This window comes from Colletotrichum spaethianum (genome assembly GCF_022836535.1).
Source record: "Colletotrichum spaethianum MAFF 239500 DNA, contig17, whole genome shotgun sequence".
In the NCBI taxonomy this organism is placed as follows: domain Eukaryota; kingdom Fungi; phylum Ascomycota; class Sordariomycetes; order Glomerellales; family Glomerellaceae; genus Colletotrichum; species Colletotrichum spaethianum.
In genome coordinates this window covers 760827-781271 of record NW_026054787.1, presented here as the reverse complement: position 1 = coordinate 781271, position 20445 = coordinate 760827, and the positions used below count along the sequence as shown (strand labels likewise).

The 20445-nt window shown below is 55.0% G+C and overlaps 4 protein-coding genes across 4 annotated transcripts; 3 read left to right on the top strand and 1 right to left on the bottom strand.

Moving 5' to 3' along the window:
• Positions 1 to 661: 661 nt before the first annotated feature.
• Positions 662 to 2738, bottom strand: ColSpa_07007 (putative RWD, RING finger and WD repeat-containing protein; the record flags this gene model as incomplete). Its single annotated transcript, XM_049273219.1, has 5 exons — positions 662 to 1917; positions 1969 to 2265; positions 2319 to 2417; positions 2544 to 2585; positions 2708 to 2738. 5 exons carry the CDS (start codon positions 2736 to 2738, stop codon positions 662 to 664), a joined length of 1725 nt encoding a protein of 574 aa, XP_049129176.1.
• A 1036-nt stretch (positions 2739 to 3774) lies between these two features.
• On the top strand, positions 3775 to 4643 carry ColSpa_07006 (uncharacterized protein; the record flags this gene model as incomplete). Its single annotated transcript, XM_049273218.1, has 4 exons — positions 3775 to 3892; positions 3993 to 4106; positions 4165 to 4281; positions 4330 to 4643. The coding sequence occupies 4 exons, from the start codon at positions 3775 to 3777 to the stop codon at positions 4641 to 4643; spliced, it is 663 nt and encodes a 220-aa protein (XP_049129175.1).
• A 3988-nt stretch (positions 4644 to 8631) lies between these two features.
• ColSpa_07005 (UPF0651 protein, mitochondrial) lies at positions 8632 to 17564 on the top strand (the record flags this gene model as incomplete). The annotated part of the gene is made up of 2 exons (XM_049273217.1): positions 8632 to 11393; positions 11420 to 17564. 2 exons carry the CDS (start codon positions 8632 to 8634, stop codon positions 17562 to 17564), a joined length of 8907 nt encoding a protein of 2968 aa, XP_049129174.1.
• Positions 17565 to 19769: 2205 nt separating this feature from the next.
• ColSpa_07004 (uncharacterized protein) lies at positions 19770 to 20120 on the top strand (the record flags this gene model as incomplete). The annotated part of the gene is made up of 1 exon (XM_049273216.1): positions 19770 to 20120. One exon carries the CDS (start codon positions 19770 to 19772, stop codon positions 20118 to 20120), a length of 351 nt encoding a protein of 116 aa, XP_049129173.1.
• Between the last annotated feature and the right edge of the window lie 325 nt (positions 20121 to 20445).

Here is a 20445-nt window from a genome sequence, read left to right as displayed (position 1 = left end):
TAGTAGTAGTAGAACTTTGGTTGAGATTTGTGAATTCCCTATGCTCCCTTTTTGTCACTGGGGGCAGAAAATCCTGGCGGATAGGTTTCGCTGATCTTTGAGACCTTTTCGGACGAGGTTCCGAGTACAGCAGAGGGGAGAGAACAAAGGAAAAGAGAGAATAATGAGAAAGAAAGAAAAAACATGGTCATGAGCCCCTTTCCTTCCAACATCCATGAGCCGCCAACTTTTTTAGTAACCACTTCGCAAACTCCGATGAATGCGTGCGAGAATGCGCGCCTTCTCCAGTCGTTGAGAGTCGAGGAGACTTTGTCTTGCCCACAATGGCAAGCCATCGCGAGCAAGGACCGCAGAGGGTGCCGAGTAAAAGGAAAGTGTTTTCCTTCAGCCGATCCGTAATGAGCCAGTTTTAGTTCGTTGGAGGAAAGCAAAGTATCGGGAAAGAGGAGAATCATGCCCTTCAAGCCCCAAGTAAGCGGTTCGTGGCGTAAAGTCGTTCGTCACAATCGTATTCGGAGTCATCTGGGTATATGTGACGAGAAACATCGTCTAGGCCGCGCATGCAGACACGCGGGCGCATCTTCTCAGCGACAAATGCGGAGTCAACCCCACTGGGTCCGGCTGGACGCTGAAGGATGATCGGACTGTGCACGCCCGCCCTCTAGGCAGCGCCCCGGGGGCCAACGTTGCGACGGCCCTTGTTAGGGACTGTGGTCCAACCGTCGTCTTCGACAGGGGCAGCAGAGTCGGCAGGCTCAGCGGACGGGGAAGCGGGCGACTGCTTCTCGGCGGCAGGGCCGTTAGAGCGAGCGGGGCGACCTTCACGACCACCCTCACGGCCACCCTCGCGGCCACCTTCGCGACCTTCAAATCGGCCGCCGCCACGGGCTCCACCACGACCACCGCGAGGTCCACCCGGGGGGCCACGAGGGGCACCAGCTGATCTCCAGCTGTTGGCCTCGGCAGCGCGAGACTTGGGTGCCTCCTTGGGTTCTCTGGGCTCTCTGGGCTCCCTGGGCTCCCTGGGCTCCCTAGATCGGATGGGCACCTTCTGCTCGTCGGAGCCGCTGGTCTCCTTGGGGGCCTCGCCTTCCTGAGGAGCGTCCTCCTTGGGGGCCTCCTCAGCCTCCTTGCTCTCGCCATTAGCCGCGGCAGCGGCCTCTTGCGCAGCCTTCTCCTCAGCCTCCTTGGCGGCAGCCTCCTTGGCGAGACGGCGCTCCTCCTTGGCCTTCTCCTCGGCCTCACGCTTCTCCTTCAGCTGTTGCTGCTTCTTTTCCTCAATCAGACGCTCCTTCGCGGCAGTGTCAATGGGACGAGCGGCACCGAAGGGGCTGGCCTTGGAGTCATTGCCAGAGGGGGACAGTACGTCGGGAGCCTCGGAGACGGTACGCTTGGCCAGGTTTAACTTGGGGCGGCCGACGGGGGCGGCAGGAGCGGCGGCAGGAGAAGAGGGGGCCTCGCTGCCGTCGCGAGACTGGCTGCCGGACTTGCCAGCAGCGTCGGGGCGCATGTTGGATCTCCACTGGTTGTCCTTCTCGGCAGCAGTGGGGACGCGCTCAGGGCGGGGAGGGCGAGAGTCCTGACGGGGGGCCTGACCTTCACCCCAGGCGGCGGGAGACTGACGACGGTCACGGAACTCACGGGGTCCGTCGTTGGTACGAGGGCGGCTGCCTTCGCGGGAGCCAGTCTCCTTGGGAGCAACGGGAGAAAGGGGACCTCTACGCTCCCAGTTGCCGAAGTCACGGACCTTGCCGTCATCCTCGCGGGGCTCGCGAGGCTCACGAGGTCCACGGCGCTCGCCAAAGTCGGAGGGGCGACGGTCGTTGCCACCACGTCCGGGCAAGTCGGGAAGGGGACCCTTACGGGACCAGTCGCTGAAGTCGCGGCTGGATTCACCGCCACGGTCACCGCTGCGGGCTGTTGTCATGTCAGCTGTTGTAATAACACCTGTTCAACGAGGACACTTACGAGGGTCAGCAATCTTGATTCTGATAGCACGCCCCTGGAAGGTCTGGCCATCCAGAGTCAGAGCCTGCTTCAGTCCCTCGAGGTCCTTGAACTCGGCGTAAGCGAAACCCTTGGGGCGCTGCTGCTCGCGGTCCTCAATGATGCGGACGCTGATGATGTCGCAACCCTCAAAGAACTCGTTGACAGTCTCCTCGGTAGCATCGTACGACAAGTTGCCCAGGTGGGCAGTGTAAGGGGGTCTCTCGGGAAGCTTCTGGGGAAGGTTTTCGCGGATGGAAGAGTAGCCGCCGTAGTCTCCTGTAGAAAGGTAAGTGATATGCCAACAACGTCCGTCTTGATTGTCAACTCACTTCGCTCAGAACGGTCGCCGCCGCCGCCGCCGCCGCTACCCCAGCCACCTTGGCTGGGACGGTAGCCAGCGCGCTCGGGGGCGGGCAGAGCCTGAGTGCCTGCAAACACATGTCAGCGGAAAGGATCATTCGGGTGCGATGCTGAACCGTGGAGCTATTGCATACCGGCTATAGATGAGTTAGCAAAAGTTCATGAACAAAAGCTTAGTAATGGCAGGTACTCACTGAACGTATCCTCGACCTCATCAGCCCATGATCCTCCGTAGCCTGCCAGGTGTCAGTCGATGTCTACAATATGCGTAATAAAACGGTCGGTCAGGTAGAGGGCCGACTGAACGGCAGTCGGGGGTCTACAGGGAGACTGTTGTCGGAGGGGGGTTGCGACTGACTTGAGTCCTGGAGGAAATCGCCAAGCGCCATCTTCACCTGCTCCTTCTTCTTGGGCGCTATGATGACACGGTTAGTCTTGGGCCAGCTTCGAGGCGACGCAGTACTCTGCGGCACGGGGTCGACCGGTTACGAACCCATGATTGCGGTGTTGAGGCGGCTTCGCGCGTCGAATGTGATCGATGCGCGATGCGGGGAGTTCGTAGGGAAGCCGAACGGTGCGGCTATTCGCTAAGGGTGCGGAGAGCGAAGGGACGAGGTTGGGTCTCCGAGGGATATTTCGTAGGGTGAGATGTCGCCTTTGCGAAGGGGAAATCTCGTGCACCGGAGTGGGAAGTTGTCGGTTGGCGATACGTCAGAGGGTATGCGGTAGACTTGATGGCCCAGCTTGCGGTGATTTGCTGGGGCTGGAGTCTTTGGAGGAAAGGTCGAAGTTTTACCCGCGCAGAGCAAGAGAGGCAGAAGGGTGATTGAAAGTTTGTGAGGGTTGGATAATTTTCCAGGAGTGGGAGGCGCTAGCCCCGCCACGGCCTAGCCTGGTTTTTTCTACCTAGCGCCCCGCCAAAGACGCTCGGGCCAGATGTGCCGGGAAAACCCGTGATTGAACAATCCCATTTTTGGAGAGGGGCTTCCAGAGACCACACCGGCCAAATGCTCACTGGCACTTGTGGTGACTTCACCTGGGCACTCAGTATTCAGCGCCTCGTCAGCGGCTGGCCCCTCCCCTCCCAACCCCTCCCACGCTCAGCGTCCCGCCCCCCATACGAGTACGTACCGCAGCAACACGACCCTCCCTTTCTCACTGAGATAGAAGTCCAAGGTCATCAGCAGAAAAAAAAAGACGGGTGGATGATGTTTCGACACCCCACCTTCCATGCATCTACCAGGTATGCACGTTTTGAAACTGCACGAAACACATTTCATATGCAACAGCACTTCGCTTGTTTGTTCTAGCCCCGATTGATGCATGTACTGCCTTGAGGAAAGCTTCCCAACTGCATCTGTATAGCCTCAGCCGCTATTCCGATACTCGAACGACATCTCGGCGCACCCTGCCGCTACGTTTACAATGGCAGACGATGCGAGAGACGGCACAGCAGAGCAGCAGGGACGGCCCCGCCGAGGCCTGTTCCCGCCTGGTTTGGTTGACCTCATGGGTCCGCCCCTGAAAGTTGGCGCCTTGACTGGTGAGTGAGATATCGGAGAAAACGTTCTTAGACTTGCCATTCAGGGGTCACTTCAACTGTTATGCTTCGGAAGATCACATTACTGACGCATCTCCGACAGGCACCATCGGCATGTTCAGCGGCATCGCAGCCGGCATTGTCCGCGACTCTACCCCAGCTCTGTTCGCCCTGGCGTCCGGTATTCAATGGTTTGCCCTCGGCTCAAGTTATTGGCGTAAGTGGCCTTGCGATCTCATCATGCAGGATAGAGTGCTGACCTTTCTTTTTGCCAGTCTCAAGGACTGTGGTGATGGGCGCGTGGGGTGGCGAAGGGAAGCTCTCCAATTCCTCCAAGACCCAAGCAAGTGCTATCGCGGGAGGTACGGCAGGCATGGTCGGAGGTTTGATCCGTAAGTCTCTTGTTCTGATGGATGTTCACCAGCTCTAACTCCCTGCAGGCGGCCCGAAAAACATCATCCCTGGAGTGATTGTCTTTTCGCTCATTGGAGGAACCGGGCAGGCAGTCTACAACGGCATTCAGGACCGGCCCGAGGTCACAGAGAAGAAGAAGAGCTTCTTCGAGTCAAGCTGGAGCCCTCTCAAGAAGCTTTCGGATGACGAATACCGCGAGATGATTGACGAGAAGATGCTCAAAATCGATGCCGAGATCGCTCTCATTGACGATAAGATTGCCGAGCTGCGCGCAGCAAAGGAGGCTAACCCTCCGCCGCCTCGCCAGGAAGTAACGCAGCCCCCGGCTTCAAGGAGCTAATATGGCCAATGTTCATCCCCATGTATAAGATTTGTCAACACTGTAATATTATCATGTACCAACAAGCACATATTGCACTTCAGGACCAGTGGTGTTTTTCTGGTTGCCTCTTGGTTCAAGTCACACCTGCCCTCTCTTCAAAATCAGCACCGGCGATGTAGACCCGTCATCTCCCTTTTCCTTCTCTGACTTTGTATAACTGAAGGATCGGCGTTGGCTGGTTCAGAATCAAGACGCTGCCTGCCTGTAGGGCAAGCATCGTCTAACCGATAGTTGTTCTTGACGCCACATTCAAGTTGGTGTTGTTTGGCCAGGCATACATATGGACGTCTCTTTTTGGTGACGCCTGCAGCGTGCTCTGGGCTGACTCCATCCATGCTGAGACTCTCAACACTGCCGACGGATTGGCAGCCCCCTTTAATGTGCTCTCATCAGACTGCAACACTGCCGTCACGACGAACCGCCCTGCAGGCGGCTAATCAACTCCTCAACCCTACGTTTTGGATAGGACGTTTTGGGAGTCGGGCCATCAGGTAACTCGGCCAGTGAACATGGCCTACTATGGGTTCGGTATCTCCATCGTCAGTATGCCCCTGCTGTATGGCCAGGGAAGTCGAGCGTATGAAAGACTTTTAAAGGAGATTGTAAATATCTTGACAGGCCAGGAATTTGTTTGCCTGGAATTGGATGTAAAAATGTTTTCCCTCTATGACGACTACTGGATGCCCCTTCTAGTGCCGGATTCATCTGCTTTCTGGGCATGTCGAAATGTCACCCAGGCTGATATGGATGTAGGCGAGCCGACAGTGTGAGAAAGAGACTTCGCTTGACGAACTTGAGCCTTACCATCGCTCCCGTTCATGCCCACAGCTTCAATGTATACTCACTAGAGTGTTCTCCTTTGCCTGCTTGAGCGTTTTCAAAACGAAGAGCATTTCTTCTGCGTGCCTTTAGATATGACGCTATAAGAATCGGTATTCGTAAGGCACACAGGTGGGATTCTGAGCACGACTTCATTTTAATGTTGTTATGCCCCTACGCAAGGGACAACCGTCTGCTTTCCAAGGCATTCCAAGAATCGCAAATGCCACGCGCAAGATTCCACTCCAATGCTATGCTCCAGGAAACGCGTAATTCCCAGCGTCTTATTCCAGCTTCTTCCCACCAAGCAGGCCTCAAGAACTTGGCATATTGGCCGTAACCTCACGACGGCAAAGCAGTGCACCCAAGTACGAATTCAATCAAAAACACAAAACAGAAACGATCACAAGAAGCATCGAAAACGGGCACTGCGAACGCTTCTGCATACACATCTGCACCGTCGAAACTGGTGCTCGTAACCTCTTCGTCTTGCTTTGGATGTTGGGTCCGAAACCGAGAAGGGGTCTTGAGACCCGCAACTGCGTGGAAAAATACATCTGTTTTCCACTCCGCGCCTCGAGCGGGAAGAGATATTGTCCAGGGCGCTAACTGACTTCGCCGTCTCCAAGCAACGTTCCACCAAAGCTTCGTGTGCCTGATTGACGGTCAAAGTTGACGAAATAGTGTTCCTTAAAAGTAGCTACAGGGATGTTGTGCCGCCCTGTTTCTTCGTGGAAGTCAACTAGTGAGTGCAAAGGGTATCGGACTTGCTGTGATCTTCGGCTAGCGGCTCACGCAAGAGGACAATGATACATGATGATACCGTTGGTACTGAAACATGAATCGTCGATCTGTAGGTTCACAACGTGGTTTACAGTCAAACTCTCAGTTCCCCTCGCGTATGCGAATGGCAATAGAAGGCGCCTATGGGGGACCTCAGCGGATGGAAGAGGAGGTGGCTGACACGTCTACATGGTTCACTGGTTCAGGCAGTCAAAGACACGGACTTCAACCAGTTTGAACCTGGCACAGGCACCCCCCAGACAGGCAGGTACCCCAGCACTCGGGTGATGACCAGCATGAGCTTGTGAATCACGATGAGGCTGCGGGCGGTTTGACTATAGAACAGGCGGGAGGGACCGACCTTCTCCTGACCCCTGCGCGTATCCATGCCCCTTGCCCGGCTTATCTCGCTCACCAAGACAATATCTTAGCGGTTTACCCATGGTGCTGGGGGCCAGGAAGTTGGATGTGATCGATCCGAAGCCATGGACGAGACGATGGGAGGGTCGGGGGACAATACCTACTTGGGGAGCGAAGAGGCGCTTGCTGCACGTGCTAGATCCCTAGAGCAGCCCTAGCTTCGGCGCTGCAGCGTCCCATCCAATGCGCGAACGCATTGAGTAAAGGGAGCACGGTCCCCCTTTAGTGCAAAGTGATGCAAGTAATTGTTGAATGATGAATCCCCAATCCCGACGAGAGCTATGTTGCGGAAAGGGAGGAAGGTCAGGTACGTACTGCACTAACTGGGAGCTCAGCCAGGTGAAGGGCTAGCTGTGGACACCTGGCAGCCGGAACACCCCCATATTTGGATCGGTGGGCGGCCAATGGGAAGCGACGATGGGCGGAAGTGGCCGAGCATTCCATCCCCCCGGGGTGGGAATTATTTCGAGAGTGATGGAATGCCATGCGTTGGTGCCGGGCCTGGAACGGCTGGCTATTGGGCGGGCATCGGCCAAGTGTACTCTTTCGCCGAGAGAGCCATGACGACGGTACTTGTGATCGGTGATGACCCAGGCCAGGGGGTGTACTTCCCAATGGTGATTGTCATTTCCACCTGCGAAATTCCTCAAGTGCCCTGTTCCTAGCATCCGCCGCTCCGTCCCTTTAGCAGTCCCAAGCCGAGCCCACGATTCTCTCCCGTACATCCTTCCTTGTCCTTATTCTGTTTAGGCCATGTCTTACAAATCAATATTCTTGTCTCTCTAGGATACTAATTCTTGTTATTGTTGAAACGAGCCCAAAGAAAATGGCCGTGTGTTGTTGGCTGGATTAGCAACCTGCCTTCCAACGCCGTTATCTTTCATAAACCATCAGACTACCAGTAGACGCCTTTCACCCTCTCTGCCTTTATCTGAGCTATCCGAATATCCGACCATCCAACCAATACCATTCTGCGTACACACAAAAACGCCAAGCAACCCCGTACGGTAGTAACCTTACCAAATACTCCCCTCTGCCCAGGATCAGGAGCGGACAGCAGCACCAAAGAGCAGCAGTAGTTGCAGGGTTCCGTATGGGAAGCCGCCTCGTGCCGAGAAACCAGCAATAGAGAACAGACTCCAGACGGACAAGGGCTTAGACGAACGACGACGTCCTCTCACATTTCGCCAATTCCTGTTGGAGCTGCGTCACTCTTCTGCAAGAGCTGCACCTCCGATCCGCCAGCCGTTTTTCTGCGAAATCCTCCACGCACAACTACGATCAACCGCCCGTCCACACACTTGTCTCCCGGTCTCCCCGTCCGTCCCTTTGCCCCAACGGAACGCATACTCCGCACCGCACCGCATCGCCGCCATTCTCCTCAAACCACCCACCACACTATCGCCATCACGACGCTCGATCCCATAAGTCACGAGTGTATTCGTCTCTCCCTTTCGGCCGACCGACCAAGAGATCCGATCGCCATCTCGCCCGCTTTCGCCCTACACTGCTCCTACGAACCCCCCACGCGACACTTTTTCCAAACCCTTTCGACCAGCCACTGGCGCTAGTAATACATACCTCGTCGACTCTGTACCGCGTGGGCGCCGAACTCTGCTGCACCAAGCCGAGTATACACCACTTTGACAATCATCCGCTCGCAGACACACCCAAGGACCGATTTTCGACGACATGGCGCGCTCGGATCGTTGGAAGCGGAAGTAAACGTGCGGGATACCACAGAGATCCGGGGATCTCTCTCAGGCAAGTCGCCCTACCTTGCCTCGCCTCTGGTTCGCCAGCTCGGGTGTACTCTTTTCTTGTCCACCCTATCCGGAGAGCTGCTGGACTAACGTCGTGCTGCTGGTGGTGGTACAGATAGCGAAGCGAGCCATCGATCGCGCGAGCTGTTTGCCGGCTCACTATGGCTCTGCTCAACCCGACCTTCATCTTCGGCGTCGTCGTCCTCCTCTACCTGTCCTCCTTTATCCTCTTCGCTGTCGTCCGAATCCTTACAGGCGTATCGATACAAAGAATAGGCTACTTCTCCCTCCGTCGGCTCGCATACACACCACGGGATGGATTCAAGATTGAGGTTCGCGGCTTGGGGCTCAACGTCCACCGCCCGACCTTTGCCCAGCCTACATGGCTGAGTGTTGTCATCAGCGAGCTGACCGTCACGGTCGACATTGTCGAGCTCGAAGGGAAGAAGAGCGAGGATAGCTCCACCGATTCAGACAGCACCGATGCGGAGGAAGAGACCGAGGCCCAGGCGACTGAGCAACCCAAGGTGCCATTACTACGGCGGAATGGCGGCTCTCCGCCTCGAAGTGAGACGTGGAGACATCTGATGAAGCTGAAGGACCGGATGAAGAGGGCGCACCGCAAGCTTAACTGGCTGCGTATGGTCGACGTCGTCGCCAGCAATTCCACAATCAAGGTTGTCGACGTGGGCGACGTGCAGTTTGGGAGCTTGACCGTCGCCGTCGACACGCGACGCAAGATGGTGGACCGCGCACGCTTCTTCTTCCAGTCTCGGACCGACAGGAACAAGCAGAAGCAGCGTCAGGCGGAGTGGATAATGACATTGCGCAGCGTTCTCTTCACTCCAGAGGGCAAGGAATCGCTCGAAATCCTTGACAACGCGACGCTAAACATCCATGGATTTTTGTACGAAGCCTTGGACGGACTGAGAGATGCTGCAATCGCCCTCAAGCTGGGCCGTGTTCATATACCTTACGACGATGTCCGACTTTGCGCCGATAGATTCAAGCAATGCAAGCTGGCTGCGCGCTCGTCCACAATGTTGGACGAGTCGGCCGACGTCTTCATGGATAACGTCATACACGAGGTTGCCCAGCCTGGCAGCACCCACCAGGAATTGATCCAGACGGTTTCTGATTCGAAGGAATTCATCAGCTCGATCCTGAGGGGCGTCAAGGAGGTCCAGTTCGCTGTCAGCTTTGTCGGCATGACGAAGAGGGTGGATTCTGTCAAGCCCAATGCCAAGCCCGTCATGCTGAACGCTTCTATGAAAGAAGTCGGCATCGACTTGCACCGGCTGGATCCCAAGTCTCCCTCACACAGGATGTACTTCCCATCCAAAGATATCGCCCATGAGGCTCTTGCTGCGGCGTTGTCCATTTCTGTCGGCGTCGACGATGGCGACGGCAAGCCGGAGAGGCTGATCTACATCCCGATGGCAACGACCACTGTCAAGACAACGTTGCCATCCAAGACTGTCGAAATGACACAAGACGTTGGGGCCGAGGAGAGGAACGCAAACATCCTCTTCGCTAATTCCGTAGTAACATCTCCTTCGGTGGACCTCGATCCTCGCCACCTACCGCTCATCGTCGCCATGCTGAAACCCAAATCCTCAAAAAGGCCGCGAACTAATCGTCAGCCGCGTCATGTGCTCATATCACGACTACTGCCAAAGGCTAATATCAAATTTACCATGCACGAGCCAGTCCTCCGTGTCACCCTTCCAGCGGTCGACCAGCACGCGGCGTCCGACGACTTCGATTTAATCATATCGTCTATTTCGTCCATTTCGCTCGACATGGAGTCATTCCATTCCACCGTGGAAGATCTACACTATTCACTTGCGTCTACTATGAGAATACAGTCTCACGAGCTGTACTACCAAACGTCGTCGAGTAATCGATTCGACTTGATACAGACCGAGTCTTTCGAGCTGAAAGTGCAACTCAGTGCGACTCCGGACGTCCATGTTGTTGCGTCGGGCAATCTGCAGACATTCTCGATCAAGATGGTGCGACCTGAGATCACCGACGGTCTCAGGCAGATCGTGCGACAGTTGAGGATGAATGTGGAACCAGAGAAGCGCTCCAACTTACACACTTCCAACAAGCGGCAGAACTTCCTGCGCGCAATGCCAACGTGGCTTTTGCAGTTCCAACTTCAAGCATCGGACTTCAGCGTCGAGATTGCAGGCATTGACGAAGACATCTCAGATGACACCCGTGGAGTGTCTTTGCAGCTCGATGAGTTCTCCGCCGAGTACCGCGCACAAAGGCTGGAGGGACTTCAGCGGCGGCCGTCACGACGTAGGGCTAACAGCCGCACCGTGGCCCCGGATTCCGACCTACTTAGAAGCCCCATCTCGCCGCCACCTAGAAAGAAGCAGCAGAACCATGGTGACGGGCGAAGAGTCACGTTCCACGTCCGAGGCTTGGAAGCCTACATCGTCGAGTCGGAAGATAGGGTCGAACTGGAACCCTTTGTCAACATGCCGCGGTTCGAAGTAGCGTTCCAGGCTATGAGTGACCAGCAAGGCCCAATCTTCCATATCCATGCCGGAATCCGTACTGTTCTCTTGCAATACTCTCTTTTCCGCCATTACTCCGTCGGCGTAGCTATCATGATTTTGCGGAGAGCCTTCATGAGGTCTGGTCAGGATGTTGGATCGCCGACAATGTCGCCGACGACACCGCGGAAGGATGCCAGCGACTTACTTGCTCCTCCAATGTCGCCAGAATCACCTTTTCTCGACATGAGCGAATACTCGACGGTTACACCAGAACTCATAGCCATTGACCTCAAGGCGGCCCTTGTGCAAGTCAAGGCTGAACTGCCTAACGATCCTCACTTGATGCTGCAAGTTTATGGGTTGAGGCCGGCCGACACAGATGGTCTGCACCCTACCTGGCGTCGAAACTCGTTCGTCTTTATGTCAAACCGCCCAGGATGCGAACTACATGGGCCAGGATGATCAGCATCAAGGGAGGTAGAGTCGACTATCGCAAGTCTCGACGGAAGCTTCCCAACGGCGGCTTCCATGAGGACAAGATGATCGACGTCAACTCCGACGCCATCAGATTCGCTGTGCCGCATGAGGTCCAGGTCAACAAGATTTCAGATAATGTCATCAATACGCTCAAGTCGATCAAGCAGCTTCACCACCGCTTCAAGACCGGCACAAATGAATACATTCTGGACAAGGTCCCGGGCGGTCCGAAGAATGTTCCCAAAATATCAGTCCGAACACGCTCATTACTTTTCGAGCTTGAGGACGGTGCATTTGAGTGGAAGCTTGGAATGATCTACCGCGCAGGCAGAGTCGAGCAAATGCAGCGACTTGCCCGAGAGGAAGCCTTTGAAGTCAAGAGAAAGAAGGTCCGCGAGGAAGAGTCGAGGAAGGAGTCAGGCAAACTGCGGGCTCGTTCGCTCTTCCACCGTGGACGGCAGCAGAATGGAGCCTCGTGGGCCCGAAGCCAAAGCGCAGACGGCAGAAGACCAAGCACCGACGAGCGCTCACGAGGCAGAGCCCCAAGATATGACCCTGATGGCGGAGGCGTTGGTCTCACAGGTTCAGCCTCAGTAGCAGAGCAGGAGGCACAGGCACGGCTAGATGCGTACAACGCCCAGAGCTGGAAAAAGCGCATCGACCGGTTCTATGCCATGGCAAAGAACGGCATGAAAGAGATCCGTGGCATCTTCTGGGGCCCTGACCAACTTCCCGACGACCTGGAGGACACGGAGAATATCCTTGAGGTGCCCCAAAGGCCAGCACTCATGTCCGCACTCATCACCGATCTCCAGTTCGTTATCGACAAGCCAACTTTCGCCATGAAGGACCTGCCAGACTTCATCCACTCCGTCGGAAAAGGGATGCCCAAGGATATGGAGTACGGTTTGCTCGTTCCGATGCACGTTTCCATCGACCTTAGCGAGGCCAGGATTTCCCTGCGCGACTACCCGCTTCCCCTGATACACATACCCAGCTTGAAGGCAGGTCAGTCGACAAGACTCCCAGCCATGTCGTTGAAAACGAACTTTGTGATAGCAGAAGAGTTCCGCGGGATGGAGTCTACCCGCCGTATCAAGGTCAACATTGTCCCCCCTCGAAACCATGAGCCCGGCGGCAGCAACGAGGGCACCTTTGCCATCGATGTCCGCCGCACCATTGGACCAGTCAAGTCATACTCAAATATGCGTATTGAAATCAACACAGCCCTGCCGACAAGAATCACCTGGGGTCCAGCCTACCAACCGGCTATCCAAGACATGATGATGGTCATTGAGTCCTTCACCAAACCCCAAGTCGATCTCTCCGAGAGAGTTGGTTTCTGGGACAAGATACGTCTCAACTTCCACTCGAGAATACACGTGGCATGGAGAGGCGATGGCGACATGCATCTTGCGCTCAAAGGAACCCGCGATCCTTACTGCGTGACCGGCAACGGCGCAGGTTTCTTGATGTGCTGGCGCAACGACGTCAGGTGGAACATCAATGCTGACGACGATCCAAAGCGGTTCATGACTGTGGATTCTGGTGAATACGTCCTAGCAATCCCCGACTACAGTCACCAGGTTCGAGAGGCTGCAAGGCGAACAGGAGAAGACGACAGCCTTATGAGTGAAGACAGCTACAAGTCCGGAGCGTCATTCAAGAAAGTGGTAATGAAGCTCTCTGGCAAGGTGCAGTGGATGACTGGCCTTGTTTTCGAACGCGCAATACAGGATGGCAAACGCAGCTTCGAGTTCCGACCTCACTATGACATTGTATTGCGAGCTCCTCATCATGTCAAGCCCGAGGACCAGCCATACGATGCTTTCCGTGGATTCCGAAGCCAGCACATTCATCTCTCAATCGCAGTCCGAGCCCCCGTAGACCGCGATTGGATGGCGGACAACGTAGAGTCGTCAAGAAGCTACAACACGGTCCATTGCACGCCTCGCTTCTTTACTCACTTCTTTGCCTGGTGGTCCCTATTTGGTGGCGCTATGGCGTTACCCATTCGGCAAGGATCGCTTTGGCCCGGCAGAGAGCGAAACAGCAAGAAGTTCGGCAAGCATCTCTCTACCATCAAGTATAATCTCCTGCTGGCACCTCTATTCCTCAGTCACATCTACAAACATAAGGACGCGGAAGATGCTTCCGATAGTGGTGTTTCGGCGACAGGCCTCAAAGTCCGCTTCGACAGCTTCATGCTAGATCTGCATCAGAGGCGTGAGGAGTTCAACACGCGAGACCGCGGTCGCAAGACTAAGGGAAAGACAAGCGGCATCAAACTTCATGCGGCCCAGCTTGACTTAGCAGCAGCTGATGTCCGCGCTGTTTCGGCAAGTATACGGGGTACAACGACGGAAGCTATCAAGAAAGGCACAATGGCCAGCCTAGTCACGGACCAGCACGAGGATAGTGCCGATCTTTCACGTTTCACCATCCCCGACAACGACTTGAGTTGGATCGACATGGACGATTTTGTGGAATTGGACTGGATTCTGCCAACAGAGCCCAACCCCGACACGAAGATTCTGCCCCTTGCCTTCGCGCCCCGTCTCACCTACTTCCGGCAAACGGATATCGGGGGTGTTATTTCAGGCGACCCGGACCGTAGAAGTCCCTTCGGCGATGAGCCGACACATTTCTGCATCATGAGCCATGATGACGACCCCCGACGAGTCCAAGCACAGCTCATCCAGGAACGTTTGGATCAGCTGGAAGTCCAGATTGAGAACTACAGCAGAAGCCTTGGAGATGCCGAACTAAGAGTTGTGCGCGACGATGCCAAAGACCCCAAACTGATTGCCGCATTCGAGAGTTTGCAGCAACAAGGCGCCATATTGCAGAGAAAGAAAGTCTACCTTCAGAACATGCTCCGTCAGATGAACAGCAAGTCCCCTATAAACGGCAGCAACATCTTCAAGCGGGAGAACGGAGGGGGCAGCAAGTCGGAAGAGTCGGTTGAGCTTGACCAAGGCGACGCCCTGACAATACCATCTGGCGCGGAGTTCGAGAGTGACTTCAACAATCGATTCGTCATCCATAATCTCCATTTTAAGTGGAACAACACCCTTCGAAACATTGTCCTTCGATACATACATCAGGTTAGCCAGCGGAGAGGTTTCGTGTACTACTTGTCTCGGCCCGCAGTCAAGTTCATATTGGACATCGTGGAGGAACAATACAAGGCCAAACAGAATCCCAAGCCAGCAGGCAAGAACAGAACCCCCACAGGAGGCACCACTGCTGGTGCGTCTCCTGATCTCGATGCCGCCGAGCGCGAGTTCAAGCAGGATATCGAGGACCGCATTAAGAACATTCTGAAAGAAGGCAAGAAGTATGTCAACGCTGACGGAGAAGCTGGCGACGATGTCCCCAATCTGCCGATTGAAGACCTGTCGAGCGGCATTTCGGACGAGTTCACGCCACAAAACAGCTACCATGTCCGACTCATTGCTCCGCAAATCCAGCTGCAAAGCGACAAGAACAAGAAGAACGTGGTCATTCTCACATCAAAGGGCATGGAACTCAAGGTTGTCGAGGTGATGGACAAGAAGAGACTTGCAGACGTGGTCAGCGGTCTTGTACAACGACGATTCCTTGTCAACATGGACAGCACCCAGTTTTTTGTCACTCATCAATCATACTTTTCGGAAATCGTCACGACCTATGCTGGCAGTCGATATGGTACCCCTGCCACGTCGTCATGGCCGCCATGGGTTCCCATGGAAGTCATGTTCGATTTCGAGACAGATCCTTTCGGCTTCAACCGTGTAGTGCAAAAGACTTCGGCCATGCTCCGTTACGAGAAGTACAACACTTTGCGTCTGAAGTACAATGACGAGGTCAACACCGACGGCGCCGGCGATTCGTCCCAGCCGAACAACGAGAGGAAGATGGACAACCTCTGGGTTGAGTTCCCGCAAGCCAGAGCTCTTTGCAATTCTGGCGACTACTACGCCATGTATGTGATTGTATTGGATCTACTCATGTACAACGAGCCTCTCGAAAAGACGCGAAGCGAGCGCCTGGAAAAGATCATGTTGGCCTCAGACTTCAGTGATCTCAGCGGCACGCCGGAGATGGTCGAGAAATTGCAGGAACGCATCCGCCAACTGCAAGACATCAAATCCCACTTCCAGATCTACTCCAAGTACATGGATCAGCAGGGTTGGGAGGATCGACTCCTTCTCGAGCGAGACTTGGCAGCATGCGAGGACGAACTGTTCTTCATGATGAAGGCCATCACGTCCTCGCAGCGCAGGTACGAGACGAACTCTGATAGCAACGCTCTTCTGAAATGGAGCATCACTGCACGAGACACGGTTTGGCACATGCTCCGAGACAATAAGGAACCGCTTGTCGAGTTGCAACTCAAGGACGTGGAGTATGACCGGACCGATAACGCGGACGGGTCGCACATCAACTTGATCAGGGTCGGCAAGGTTTTTGGACTGAACCTCCTTCCCGACGCCATGTATCCAGAAATCATTGCGCCCTACGTAGATGGTGACAAGAGCACGGCCGACTTGGGCAACCAAGAGATGATCCGGGTCTACTGGTACATGCTTGAAGCTATCGCCGGCATCCCCGTCATGGATCATTTCGAGGTCAACTTGTTCCCAATGAAGATCCAACTTGAGCGCGAGGTGGGTAAGCGGATTTTTGAGTACATCTTCCCTGGCATCGACGGCGACAACAAGACCAAGAACGACTCGCCATTCATGCTGAAGCACATCCCCACGGAAGACGACGAGGAAGACGATGACTCGATGTCTGGGTCTGGCCGTCTTACTACTAGCGACAAAGACGGGTTCAACACCAGGCCGGGTTCACTTGAGCTGCGTCTACTCCCAACACTGAATTCAGACTCTCCAACCAAATCGATCGGCAGCAAGAAGTCTCTCACAGTCAACACCGGCGAAGGCCAAGGACACACGTTCCGTCTCTTCCGATCCGTTGGCACTGGCAAGGTCCCTTCAAAGAAGCCTTCCTATGAGTCACTAAAGTCAACGAAGGAACCTCGCCCTGGAATCGGTCGTACGTCGACCGGGTTCTCCTCGAAGGAAAGCACAGCCGCCAGCGATGGTAAGAAGTCACGTTTTGGACGGCGCAAGGAGTCCAAGGCGGAAGAGAACAAGCCGTCCGACGACCTCACTAAGATGATGTCGCGTGCGAGCAATTACATGACGTTTGCGCACATCAAGATGCCCTCGGTGGTGCTCTGCCTCAGTTACAAGGGCAAAGACAACCGCAACGTCGAGGACGTGCACGACTTTGTGTTCCGTATGCCGGCGGTGGAGTGGCGCAACAAGACGTGGTCCAACCTGGATCTCGCTCTCGCCCTCAAGAAAGCAGTTATCAAAGCTCTCATCTCGCATACCGGCGCGATCATTGGTAACAAGTTCAAACAACGCCCTAGTGGTGCACAAGCCAGCAAGCTTCGGGAACTGGCCAGCGGTTCCTCTCTCATCGCGCCAACGCCTTCGTCGTCGTCACAACAGGACGCTGATAGTATCAACAACAGCGACGATTCGTCAAGCCTATACGGCAATTCGCCGGTGGACTACTCCCGATCGCCGCCGCGCTCTTACCACGGCAGTTCTGCTAGCAGCATTCCCATACCACGGCCTACAAGCAGGAGCTCTAGTGTCGCAAGTGGCCGCTCGCAGCGGACCGGCGGATCAAACAACCAACAACCCACCGTGCCCAGCTTTCTTATGATGACGCCGCCGACGCCGTTAGATAGCCGCGCGCCAACACAGGGAGTCGGCTTCGAGCTGCTGCGCCCCTCTTCTAGGAGTAGTTTGGCGCCGTTCGATCAGGCCGGCGGCGGAACCATCCGATCACTATCCCGGTCAGGAACGGGCGGGGACCCGGGCGATCGTCGGAGGTCGGCCGGGGGCGCGTTCCTTCGCGACAAGCTCAACCAGCTCACACACCGAAAGCGCGACGGGGCTCAGAGGGAGAGCAGCCAGAAGCAAGAGAGCCAGAGGGAGGAGACGCCGGAGAGGGAGGAGGACCCGAGTATCGCTGCTCCCGATAGCCCCAAGAGCTCGAAACGGTTCCCTGGACTGAACAGCCGGGTCAAGACGGGATAGTAGGAACGAACGAGGCCCTGGCAGTGAAGACTAGTGCCGATAATTAGTGCGAGGAATCATCAACAAGGAAAAAAAACGGGAAGGAAAACTTAAAGCATGCGTGCCGGATATAGACTGGGCCCACCACGGGGCAGGCACAGGGAGGCAAACGTTAAATTCGTTCGTTTTTTTCTCTTCTGGCAATACCCGGCGTTGGCGGTATGCGACCACAAATATTAAACACGCAGACCTTATATCGTCGGCCTTTTTTTTATATCTTTATGTAACATTTTTTATATTACGCAGAGGATAGAACCAAGGCGTGGAGGTGGGTTAGAGCGAATCGAGCGAGCCTTTCTTCGGTCTTTTGTATACATCACAGGGTGGGTAGATGTTTTGCAGTAGAGAAAAAGATTGAGCGATTCAACCCACGAACCATACGAAAGAGAGGAGGAGGAGAATTCAACACTTGGTAGTGGTAGAAGAAGGTTGACGCGCTGTTTGCGTCGAGCCGGGGGGAGAGTCAAGCGTAGAGTTCAATGTTGACAACTTCTTGAATCGTGTTTCTCCCCTCAAATTCATTGGTGTCTATACTGTGCCATCGTTCCCCACGCGTATAGTTGTCCAGCAATGCACATACTCCCTTGACCCGGCCTTGTACGGCGTCTTCTCTGAGGGGACGAGGCAGGTCACTGAGAAGAGCCAGTCGTATGACTACGTCAACTTTGGCAACCATCTTGACCTCAACGGCAGGCTAGGCGATTCACACCCGTCCGCCGACATGCCCTACGTCGGCGAACGAGTGACGGCGGTTCATGCAGGGGAACCCGGCTGCGTTGCGGTACATCGACGGGCAGCAACGAGGTTATCTTGCATACCGTTCCGAGTCCGGCCGTACGAGTGCCGCAGACGCACCGCCGGCGCATGGAGAGCTCGAGCCTTTCCTGTTCTCTGCGTGTCCATATGCCGCTGCCGACTTCCTGCTGGCTGCAATCCGCGGCAAAAACGTGCGGGCTATATTCGGCGCAGCGAAATTTTGCCCAGGAGTTCAGGCCAGCGGGCGTAGAAGAAGGGCCATGTCGTTTGCCGACAACTTGGTGTCAGAATCCAAAAACACACTACAAAGAGTTACATTGTGATCACCTTGACACGTCGCAAATGTCAAGGGAGCCATCAGCCCACACACAATGTTGCAACTATCCACCTGCTTAAAACATCTGGCATCCTTCCATATGTCGGCACATTGAGCCCGAAATGAACTCGGGCACGAGGTACCATGCAGAGTCTGTATGTAAGCTTACACTCAGACGAGCAATTTGGGTTGCGTGGCGATCTTGAATCGCCACTGGTATATGGAACCTAGCAGTGTAATGGTATCTGCACGCAATCTTTTGCAATATATCTATGGAGGTCTACAACTCGACAAACGGTGTGGAAAACACTCTATTGGATTCGCAAGCAGAGTGTTTCTAAGCTGCAGTTCTAGCTTGGAAGAAACATGGAAGAAACGCTGAGTTCTTTGACAGTAACTACTCCGCAGCAAAGCCCAGGAGATGTTGTCTGAGCCATCTAGATTTACTTACTCTAGGGCAGCATCCCTTCAGCAAGCAAAGTCGTTCTTGGTAGCGAGTGGCACAATACGGGAACATTACGACTGTTGGAACATGGCCAAGGAGATGCAAATGCAAGACGAGGCAGATACAGCATTCCTTCCAAGCTGCATCCTCATTTCTCTCACTTACCCACCTTGGTCCGAATCATGGTTGTAAACGCTTACGCTTTATTTTTGACTTTGGCTGTCAAACGGAAGCATGTGGTTTTGTTTCTGCGCGAGGTCGTTTGACGCATGTCCACAGGTGCGGGGAAGAAAGTTTGCCAGTGATCCCGTGTGAGGTAGCCATGGAAGTTGGAGGCTTCGAAATCACTAGAGGTCCAGACCCGGCGGGAAGAACTATGTCTTCAGCGCGGGAGGGGAGGGTGAGAAGTGTTTCAGCGATGGTCAGCTCATATGTTTCTCCATCTCTGGCCACCGACTTTGTCTACCCCGCGAACGGTGCCTGGCGCAAGGCCGCGTGGTCGAGACAGGAGCGTGACAGCCCGTCCGAATATATCTTGCTAGCATTGACCATGTTCAGAATGATGCTGATAGTACCACAAGGTGGTTGAAAATGGTCACGGAATGGTGGCCAACATCCAGCACGTGAGGTGTTGAGCCACGCGTGAGACATGTCGTTGAAGGGTACCAGAATGAACGGCTACAACAACGGCAAAGAATCAGGTATCGGGCTACGGGAGATTTTGGAGAAGCGTGAAGCGCATTTGGCGGGGGTTGAGTTTAGGACGAGGGCCGTGCTGCTGGAGAGGACGCCGTTGAGATCCGGAGCCGTGTCTTGGGGTCTTGGCGCTGATGTTGGTGTTGGAGCTGCCCAGTCAGTCGCGGCGTGTCGCCGTAACTTGGGCAACGCACTCAACGAAACCTGCAGCAAAGACTGTGCGGCCCGCGATTGTTCGTGCCCTCGTCTCGTGCGATGGGAACGCCATGCGCGCGGTCTTGGCTTCATGCGAGCTGCGCCGTAAGGAGAGTCAGCTGATAGATGTTGACCCTGGAGGAAAGAGTTCGACTCCAGCACAAGACCCCTTGCATGCCTGGCAGGTTGTTTGCCCTTTTGGATGTTTTTACCCCGCAAAACGTAGGGAAAAGCGCATACCTTGAGATGGCTGCCCGACTCAAGTCCTACCGGTACACACTTAACCTCCAATGGCTTTCTGCCACCATCCTTGTTCCCATCCACACCAACGCCAGCGCCAGTCGACGAGGCCGGCGTTCTATGACGCAGGATTGGGGTATAGACTGGCGAATCAGCAAGCAGCGATAAGGGGGCATCTGAGACCTTCGTGAGGG